The 10,940-nt window shown below is 39.8% G+C and overlaps 1 protein-coding gene across 1 annotated transcript; it reads left to right on the top strand.

Annotated features, from left to right (window-relative positions):
• The first annotated feature begins 2,371 nt into the window (after positions 1-2,371).
• On the top strand, positions 2,372-9,365 carry STRADB (STE20 related adaptor beta). Its single transcript, XM_080621753.1, has 12 exons — positions 2,372-2,487; positions 3,637-3,693; positions 4,037-4,117; positions 4,492-4,591; positions 5,233-5,354; positions 5,826-5,934; positions 6,414-6,537; positions 7,091-7,262; positions 7,420-7,524; positions 7,749-7,978; positions 8,528-8,570; positions 9,055-9,365. The coding sequence occupies exons 2-12, from the start codon at positions 3,682-3,684 to the stop codon at positions 9,205-9,207; spliced, it is 1,251 nt and encodes a 416-aa protein (XP_080477879.1). The 5' UTR covers positions 2,372-2,487; positions 3,637-3,681; the 3' UTR covers positions 9,208-9,365.
• The last annotated feature ends 1,575 nt before the right edge of the window (positions 9,366-10,940 follow it).

Raw genomic sequence — 10,940 nt, 5'->3', positions numbered from 1 at the left:
TGAATTACATTTATCATTCCTGAAAGAATCCTACTACACAAGATTAATTCAAGCCCATTATTAGAGGCAAACCACCATCAGAAAAGTCTGTGATTTTCCAGCACTCTACTCATTAAGCCACATTTTCAGATACTCATAACAGAACATCATACACTGATTATTGATCTCTAATAGGTGACACCATTACTAGAGAGCTCACAAATTTCATGTAATCGATTTCCCCCCAATTTAGCTTCAATGTAAATGTAATTAGAGAAGTTTATCTATTTTTACTCAAAAATACATCTTTTAAAAGCTAACAAGTATCTTGTGAAAGAAAACCTAAACCTCATAATGTTGTGTGAAAAGTTATTTACTATTTGTATCAGACTCTTGCAATCAGTCAACAGTAACTCTGAAACACAGTCAAAAAACAAACACATATGCAACAGCCCACAACCTAAGATTGCATTAAAAAAAAACCCACCAAAAAACAAGGATGCAGCACTACATAGGACTTTTTCACTAGGACGGTTGACAGAATAGAAGACATTTACTGATAGTCTTACTGCAGTTTAATCAGCTGATCCGAACCTAACAATGTGATTAAAAAGCTGAGAGAAACCAACATCTCCTTGCCCTCAAATCCATATGTAAGCAGGACCACAACTAAAATGTCATCAAGCTTTGCCTCCTAAGTGCGGTGACAGAATCCTGCAAGGACAGCCCATACGGCCATGGGTACTTCCAAGGCAGGAAGGAACTCTGGAGCTCCCTGAAGGTCACGCCGCCACCCCGCCTGCAGCCACAGCCATCATGCGCAGCTAAAGCCTAGCATCTGACTCCTATCTAGGCACACATATTGAACGCATAAAGCTTAATGTACTACCAGTCTACGTTACCACCGTGAAAAGAGCTCCGTCAGCTGCAACACGTGAAGGGAACAAGAATTCTTTATGCCGGCACGGAGCAGCGGATTTCCCCAGGGGAGCCTGGGTGGTGCCGCGGCCCAGCGGGGAACGGCCCCGAGGGAGAGCGGCTGGAGGGCGCAGCACCGAAGGGGTTAACGCGTGTGGCAGAGAGGCGGCAGTACGCTACCTCACCCCTGCGGCTACAGCGCTGCCCGCCGAGTACCTCTTACCCGCCCCGCGCTTCCTTCAGCGCTCCTCCTCCCCGCCGCTGCCCGAGGCCGACGGGCGATAGACCCGCATGTAATAAATCAGCGACTGAGGAAGGACGCCGATGGCTTCCGCCCGACTACAGCCCCCAGCTCGCCTCGCGGCGCCGAGGGGCCAACCGCCCGCCCGCCCTCCCGCCGGCGCAATCGACGAGCCCCAGAATGCGCCGGGCTGCTTGGCGCGGTCGGGTGCGGTACCCCTGCGGCTCCGCAGGGGCTGGGAGCGGGGCGGGGTTCCGGGCTGGCGGATAGGCTCGGGGAGCCCGCCGGCCCTGACCCCCACCTCAGGCGGCGGCGGCGGCGGGTAGGAGCGGGCCCTACCTCTCTGCAGGGCCTCCCGGGCACGCCAGGGTTCCGGGCAAGCCGCGCCTTCAGCACGGCGACAGGGGAAGCCAGGCGGACTGGGAAGGGGGGAGCGGAGCACGCCGAGCTCGAGAGCCGGCTGAGGGGAGCGGCGGTGGATCCCGGCAGCCGCGGGAGGGAGCGGAGAGGCGGGGGCAACGTTAAACGGGCGCCTGGGGAGGGAGGTGGGGATTCGCCGCGGAGTGCGGGTGTAACGGAGCAATGAGGAGGTTTGCTGGGAGAGCCGCGGGCAGTCGGCCTCTCGCGTTCCGTTACTTCTGTCACTGACGGATCATCTAACTCGAGGTACACAATCGAGAGCTGCCTCCATTGCTCCAAACACTTTAGTAGACTTGAGCTGCCCGGCGTCAGCAGAACCGGAGTAACGTGCGTTCGCAGTACCTGGGCTTTGGGCTCCAGAGCCTTCGCACTCCCCCGGCTCACAGGCATGTTTTTCGGGTTTTCTTTTTCCCCTATATCGCTGGCTGCATCTGAAACTTTGACCAAACTGGGATGAATGTGCGAGTTCAGCTGTGCAATACTGTCACTATCCGCAGGACAGAAAACCAAAAAGCCTGCAATACAGAAGGAAAAATGTGAAACTGGGGAAAAGATTTATGTAGGGACATGATCCAAAACCGCATTAGAAATGGAAGCAACGTTAAACTAGATAAGAAAAATAAAAATCTTAACATTTGTAATGTTACTTGAACAGTTGTGGAACATGGGTGGTTCTGTTGGCTGGCAATACCCCTTTAAACAAATTCTACTATGATTTGACTTAGTTTATGTAGTTATTATGACACTGTTCTTCACCTTAGCTTTTGTGGTTTTATATTCCAAGCAGCAGAATAAATTATCTTGTATAAAGGAATGAGGTATCTCTTTCCAGGTAGGAGAAGGATGCTGCAGCCATTACAGTGCTGGACAGTATCTTGAAGCACCTGCACTTATTCTTGTACTCTGCCAGACTTCCTCAGTGAAGTTGGGTAAGTCAAGCCCTGATACTCTGAAGGTGCCCAATACTTATTAAGGATCTCCTTTTGTCTCTTATTTGTTATCTTGAATAAGGAATTACAGTATTTCTTTACTTCAAACAGATTTTCAGGGTAAAAATATTAAGGATTAGGAGTGGCTGGGATATTTGGCAGTGGATGGGAGCTTGTTAGCTTTTAAAAATGTTGCCTTGATTACATAGATTACTTAAATGTGGGATATAATCAAGCTTAGCTCCTTGATAAACAAAATGATCAGTTTCTGATATAATACTTTACCTTTTGAAAGTTAACTTTCAAGCAATAATTGCATATTAACATGGAACTTTATGACTTACGTCAGCTACCAGGTAGGATCCATTATGGAAGAAGACTTGCTTGTAGCTAAAGTAGATTAACTAGTCCTTTCTATGCTTCAGAAGACTTGATATGCTTATTGGACATAATCATATCTCTCTCTCTCCTTACTGTTCAGACTTTCAAAGCATCAGACATAAAGTCTGATGGAGGACTTTGAGAGTGGCTACTCTGATATGTAAGGGTGTTTGAATGCTGATTCTCTACCCTAAGTGAAGTGAAAATTACCGGAGTTGGTTCCCCTCTTTTTTTTCTTCCTCCCCCTTTTTTTTCCTTTTTACTCAAGTCCCTTACAATAGTATTTCCTCTCTTACTTGTGAAATGTAAAGTGCAGTCGCTTCTGGGTAGCTTTTTCTTTTGTGAGCTAGTTCAGCTGCACAGAGCTGAGCCGAGATCTGACTAGCACAGCTGTGCTCCTTTAAAACAACAGACAATTATTTCTTTTCCTACAAACTGAAAGCAATTCATTATTCCATCCAGTTTTACTTTTTGCACTTATGCAGTTAATTTGCAATTAAATTGTCTGTTCAGAAGTGGTAATAACACCTCTAAACCTATGAATCAAAAAAGGAAAACTTGAGTTTGAATGTATATTGCATATCCTCAGTATGCAGATTGAAATCTATACGCTGCTTAAAGGCTCAACAGTAGCGGGCTTTCCCAGAGCTGTAGTTTTGGGGGGTTTTGTATGTGTGTGTTAACCAAGCGGAATGCCTCACAGTTCTGATTAGGGACATTTATCACAGGTTTATATACAATTTTACATTGCTACTTTATTTTTTCTAGGATAAATGGGTGTATATGTCTTTTCCCCTGGTCTAAAGTGGTTCCATGTCTTGTTTGGTAAGTTTGTATTTAAAAACCTTTAGCTCTTGTACCTTGTTACCCAGTCATACCTTAATGTGAAAAAGTTGTGGTGAAATGCCTTGCTTGAGGGGATTTCCACAGTGCTGAGGTATTTAAATATCATAGTATTGGCTTTCGCTGAAGGAGACTGTTCGGTGTCTCTCCTCTCTAGATCTGCCATGTATGTGTTCTGTGATGTTTTTTAACCTCTTGCTTGACTGATTTGTGGCAGAGAACTTTCTGAACTCCTGTTTATAGTGTTACTTTTTGATGTTTTCCCATGGCTGTGTTTAATAAATTGCAGCAACTCCAGTAACATTCACTTATTTCTGTTCTTAAGGACTGTTCCTGTATTCTGCGTACTCCAGTTGAATCGGTCAGACCAGAAGAGCTATCTGAGAGCAGCATCCATGAATGCCTGGTAAGGAGAAAATAGAAACATTAACTGGCAGTGTTCAATATGAAGCTGATACATACTGAAAATAATCTTATCAGAGGTACTTCTTAAAATCTGAATAGCAAAAGTAACCAGAGTACTTTGGGGCTTTCACTTTGGAAGAAGACTATAGGTAACAAAGTATTGCTCTCAATCTTGTACCTGTTTAAAAACAAAACACACACACAAAAACCAAGTAGTTCATAAAACTGAATCTCAGTGTAGTGGTAGAAGCACCAGCTTGAACGTTACGACTTGAAGACTTGATCTTAGCATTTTAATTACTGATATTTCTGTGTTAATATGTAAATGTTTAAAATTACATAGTCATTTTGAGAACTGTTTTTCCTCACTTTTAGGCTGATTCTGATCTAGCCTGGATTCCCCCATCTACAGGAAGGAATGAAATGGTATTTTGCTCTTCTGATGTCTCTCACTATGAACTCCAGCTGCAAATAGGTAAAATAAGCATACCTTAAAATATTTCTTGTGCCTGCAGATGCATGCTCTCAATAGGTGATTGCTAACTACAGTAAATTCTAAGTTGGAAAATGTATTATCAGCTGACTAGAACTATTCTTATGTCTCTTTAGTTGAGAAAAGCGCAGAACATTTCTCATGTTTGCGATCCCTATTTTAAGATACCAATAAAAATCAATACTTACCTGTTTTTTTCTCTTGATGTTTGTGCATGTCAATTTTCTAAATCTGTATTATGTGAACAATAAATACAGCATTAAGTAACATCATGTCCTGTCACTTGGCTGCCCAAGGTGATTGTCCTAAGGATGGCTGCCCCCAATCCTACTGTGCATGCATATGTTTATGTGAATATGTATGCTAAAAGTGCTGTTCATTTAGATGTATAATTGATACGAAAAAGTGTTTCAACACTTTAAGTTGTTGTAAGAACAGCAGAGCCATGCTTTAATTTGCTGGATATGTTCTGCTGCAACTACTTGAGTTCTCGACATTCTTAAAGAAAAGGCAATGCTGCTCTCAATTGCAGTTTTAGAAATATGAAATGTTCTCTAAATATGAAGGAAATTGTGGTGGATTATTATATTTTCCAATGTTAAGGTAGCCACTTCTGGTTTCAGGAAGGAGGTTCAACAACTTAACTTCAATCTACCTTGCACGGCATACGCCTACAGGCATGCAAGTTGCTGTAAGGATCACAGACCTAGAAAATTGCTCTGAAGAGCATTTGAAAGCCTTACAGGTAAAGCAACAGCATTTCTGCACAAGTCTGGTGAAGACAGTGATGAATGTATATGAGGCTACTAAACAGATGTAGCCTTTGTGTTTGTACTGGCTCATTTCAGTCAAGTTTTTCCTCCAAAGGAGTAGAATATAAACACAAGGCATGTGTAAATTTGAGAGTTGCTTTCTGAAGAAAACAGCTGACAAGCGTTTTAGAAATACTTCTGTAATTGTACAACCTTTTCTTTGAAACATGTTCTGTACTCTGTATTTAACACTAAAACTTTGGACTATGAGCAAACTAGATTTACTTCAGACACATGCAATTACAAGCAAGTTATTTACATTTCTATTGCAGGCTATGTACATCACCTGCAACTTTGTATAAATTCACACAGGGAACAGTTCTTTCTACTGATTACTGATGTAGTTAATGCTCTTAAGACTGTTGTCTTGTGGTTAACACATCCACTTTCATTTAATTCCATAGAATGAGGTGGTTTTATCCCACTTTTTCCAGCATCCCAATGTAATGACGCTTTGGACAGTGTTTACAGCTGGTAGTTGGCTTTGGGTCATCTCCCCATTCATGGCCTATGGTAAGAACTGTTAACGGCAATTTTGGAATAGTAAAAAAGGTGGATACAATTTTGGCCACATGGTCCATGGCAGGTTTTTCTTCAAGCATCTCCAGTCCTGTAGGAAAAACACTTTCCCAAGCCATTTTTTAGAGAATTCTTCTGTACAAAATCTTCTTTCCCAGTGAAGACTGATATTTGAACTGCATTAAATTGCACTTAGTCCTAACACCCACCACATGAGGAATGGTAATTGGGAAACTTATTTGACTTTATACAACCTTGGATTTTGCCAACGGAAAACTTGTCTAGATTGAATACAAGTTTGATGATGGCTGGAATGTGATCTTTGCCTGATGGATGCATGTAACTGTTCTTGATGTCCCACAGTCAAAGTAACAATGAGAATGCCATTCTTGATGAATGTATACAATGAAGCAAGCACAAAGCAGTAATTTAACAAGACTTGTTAGGCTTAGCTAGTTTTTTTTCACTTCCAGGTTCAGCTAGACACCTGCTGAAGACTTATTTTCCTGAAGGAATGAGTGAAGCTTTGATAGGGAACATTCTATTTGGTGCAATCAGGGGATTAAATTACATGCACCAGAATGGCTACATTCACAGGTAGGAGAATGTCAGTAGGTAAGAATCAGATTACAGCATCGAGTTTATTAAGAATTTAGATTTGCTTCAAAGCTCATTTTCAGCTAGCATTGTCTCCTTCCTTTTTCTGTATACCTTCTTACATCAGACAGTACAGAACTGTGTTTTTTAATTTTTTCAATAATAGAGCAGAACCAAGTTTGTAGAAGGTTAGCAAGAACAGTATTCATACATTACTTAAAGCCAGTTGCTACAGGGATTATACATCTGTTTGTCTCTTTGAAGCAGAAGAAAATCAGAGTTGTAGAAAGGGTTTCCTTACTTTACACCCTTTTCAGGGAAAGTGGGCCCTTCTGGTTGCCTTTCCTCCCTCTTACCCCTCCAATCTCTGCTCTTTCTTGGGGCTGTATTAAAAAGACAACTCATACTGAGTTAAGAATTTCTAGGAAAATAATCTGCTAAATAGAGCTGCACACTAACATCTTATTATAAGTTAATGAAATGTGAAAGCCTTTCTACTCTAGTAATGCTTTGAGTAATTCCTATAACTAAAATTTACCACTTTATGTTACAGGAATATTAAAGCTAGCCACATTCTGATTTCAGGGGATGGGCTGGTTTCTCTCTCTGGCTTAAGCAACCTCTACAGTTTAGTCAACAATGGACAAAAGTCAAAGGTGGTATATGATTTCCCCCAGTTTAGTACATCTGTGCTTCCTTGGCTGAGTCCTGAACTACTGAGACAGGTTAGTATAAATTACACTTTATTTTTCAATCCATCCAGTAGATAATCCTGTATAGGTAACAGGGTATTAGAATCTTGTCTTGAAACAGACACTTGTATTTTTGTCAAGCACTGCTCAATGGCATTAGTGATCGAGTAAAGGTCTCTTTCTCTTACAGGATTTATCTGGGTATAACATGAAGTCTGACATTTACAGTGTAGGAATTACAGCATGTGAATTAGCCAATGGACATGTTCCATTTCAAGATATGCCTCGCACTCAGGTATGATGCTAAATTCTATTTCTGCTTCAAAACACTGAGCTTTTTTTGTCTTACTCAGAGAAACCAGTAGTATTCCTGCTGAAATGGTGGCTGGTTTTTGTTACTTCAAGTACATGTGCTTCTTTTTAGATCAAATAATTCCTTCCATTACTGGAGTTTCACACCTTAGCCTGAATAGGTCTGGATAGCTTTTGAACTCTTGTACTGCTGTTCCTTTCTACTAGATGCTGCTGCAAAAGCTGAAAGGTCCCACATACTGTCCTTGGGATATAAATACATTTCCCCGTGGGGAATCCAGGATAAAGAATTCCCGGTCAGGCGTTGATTCTGGAATTGGTGAGAGCATGACACACACAATGACCAGTGAAAGACTACAAATTCCCTTTTCCAAAACGTTTTCGCCTGCTTTCCACAACTTGGTAGAACTTTGCTTGCAACAGGACCCTGAGAAAAGGTAACATTCTGGTGAAAACTGATTTTCTGTAGTTTCAATCTAAGACTAAGCACAGCCCACAACTTAGGATACAGTAGATAGTTGAATACTGTTCAAGTCAGAATTTCAGACCAGAAGGTACTATGCAAAACACTACACTTACCTTTGGTTTTGTAATTTAAGAATTACCTTGTCTGTTAGAGGAACCATGCTTTTAAAGTTGTTTGACTCCTGAATTTCTTGTAATATAAGCGTACTCTGTAACAAGTAGAATTAATTTTTAAACACGTACTTTGTCCAAGAAGAAAACAGAAATCTGAAGTATATGTTTTCAATACTATGTCTCTTCTGAATGAGGCATTAAAGCCTTTTGAAATAATTTCTTTAGTAGTGTCTTCACTACAAATTGAGGCATAGAATGTTGGAATCCTGTGCTGCTTTTCTCATGCTTCACATTTGTCCTGTGGATGAAAATACACAGGGCTTAAATTGATCTGTGAGACTGGCCCATTTTCCAGAAGCAGAATTTACTTTCAAAAACATAATTTTATTGTTCATTTTATGATCCAGGCCATCAGCAAGCAGTTTGCTTTCGCATACGTTCTTCAGACAGGTGAGTTTACTATATTTTGTTAAATGACATAGCTGTAGCCTAAATAAGCCACAAAATATTAGAGTTGGATTACAAAAAAATTAAGTTAGGTGGAGCCAAAACCATCCTATAACAGCATATCTGCTTCAGACTACTTTTTTTTTTCTTAAACAAAATGGTATTTGGTATAGAGTATGGCAAGCATAAGTGATACATTTCCATTTCCCCTTTGATAAAGATGGTTTAACTAAAGACAGCCTAACTAATAAGAATAATGGTTAATATTCTTAATTTAAAGCAGAAAACGAAATAGCTATTGTAATTAGTCTTCAAAGACTAATTCAACTTACTCTAGAGTGAAGAAAACTAAACCCCTCATTCTATTATTTTCAGTATTGTAACATGCAAGAACATGGCTGTGATTCTCACCTGCTTTTAATGAAGCCAGATGCAAGGTTATGTAGACTTTTATATGCAGCCTTGTTTTAACTTTTCTTCTTTCTAGATAAAAGAACAAACACAGAATTCACTACTGTCTCTATTACCACCTCCTATTCAAAATAACAGATCAGAGTTCTTGGCACTGCCCTCAACAACAGTTGGAACTGAACTTGGACATATTACTGCAAATCAAGATGATACAGACTGGGAATTCTAAATAAATACCAAACAATCATACCTCTCCTGTGCTTCAAAGGAAAATGTGATTTTTATTTGCTGCTTTAGTTTGTATGGTTAAGATACAGTAAGACGAGATATACTTGAAAATGCCATTGAAGTGGCCCTATTTCATTAACTATTTTCTTTGTTGGCATAATGAAATGCAGCGTGCCTCACTTTCTGACCATAAGGAAAACTGTATATACAGAATAGCTGAATGCTTATCTCCCTTTCAGAATATTTCTTAAGAGAGTTCCTGCTGTAATCTTACTGTGTGCTGTATTTTCAGCTCATATTGCTGCACTCCATGTGCCTTTCTGAATTCAGGCTTGGGTTTTGCCTGTGACCTTGCTTAAACAATCTGTCTTTTCATTATCACCCAGATTATTTTAGTGAGGAGAAATCTTCCACTTCCAAGTCCAAATTTGAAACTGCACAAATTAGTTGCTTATGCAGATAAATGTTTCTCTTTTCATACATCCAAAAGGCATTTTTCTCATTTGATGTGCTGTCATACTTGCCAAAAGTTAGCTATGCATAATATTTCATGCAGTTCTAATACTGTATGTTTCCCAAAGAAGTTAAGCTACTTGAAAATGTGACTCATGCTCTTGCATTTGTCTACATTCTTAGCACAAATTTGCGGGTTTGCATCTCCATTTACTGTTGTGTCATTTTTAGCAGTTAATCTGAGGATCTCTTACTATGCAATAAAAGTCTCAAGTTATAACAGTACGGGTTAAGTTTGAAGAGCCACATTAAATAATCTAAAGTTATTGTACATATTTTTATTTATACTGTATTCCTGTTCACCAGGACCTACCAGAACCTAGTACTGTTTTCTTAAAAGAACAGGCAACATGCATTAAGCTTCACTGCACTGCTGTTGGCAAGCAAGAGTTTAAATTCCCATGGATAGACTCACCCATAACGAAAACCTAATAAACCTCCTTAGGATCCTAGTGAACTTAACTGTTTTAAGTCAGATGAAAAACTGCCCTTCTCCCTACAATTCGGTTAGTTCTCATCTCTTATGCTGTACCAGGCAACTCAAGCTGTGTTTTAGCAAGTTGGGTCCTAAAGCCACTAGTACTTTACTGATACAAGTTATGTCTGTAGAAAAAAGAAGGATAAATAGCTATCAATCAAATGTCTGTATTTTATATTTTCAACATAAACAGCATTTCTTATTAAGTCTTCCATAGCTGAGCCAGTCTGCAACAAGCCTTGAGAATACTGCTGTTTTGTCCGGAGCTTTACGACAAAGCCTTGAAGACCAAATGACTGAAATACAAGCCTGAGACTGACATAAAATTCTAAATGACCACATTAAAGTATTAACAAAAAAGTTGATTCTACTCATTATGCTGTGAAGAGAGAGCTCTATATTTCAAAACTTAATATGTGAAACTTCAGATTAAAAACCTTTCAATAAACTTACCCTGTCTCCATTTATTTCTGTAATTCTTGTACTTCTGTTTTCACCGTAGTCCTGTCATAATAACAGCTGCTGTTACTGCAGTTAAGAAGTTTCATATTTATGTATATCAGTCATTAGGTAAGAAAATAGTTGTCTAAACTAGAAACTTACTCTGATCTTAAAAATAATTATTTACTCTGAGAGAAGATAGTATTTTGACATGGACCCCACATTCTTAATTCTTAACCACTATAAATTCCAAGTATTTTCAAATCAAATACATTATGTAGCATCTACAAGTAACTTTTGAC

Source organism: Psittacula echo (genome assembly GCF_963264785.1).
Source record: "Psittacula echo genome assembly, chromosome: 6".
NCBI lineage: Eukaryota > Metazoa > Chordata > Aves > Psittaciformes > Psittacidae > Psittacula > Psittacula echo.
The sequence above is the reverse complement of the archived record's forward strand: the minus strand, read 5'-3'. Positions and strand labels throughout refer to the sequence as shown.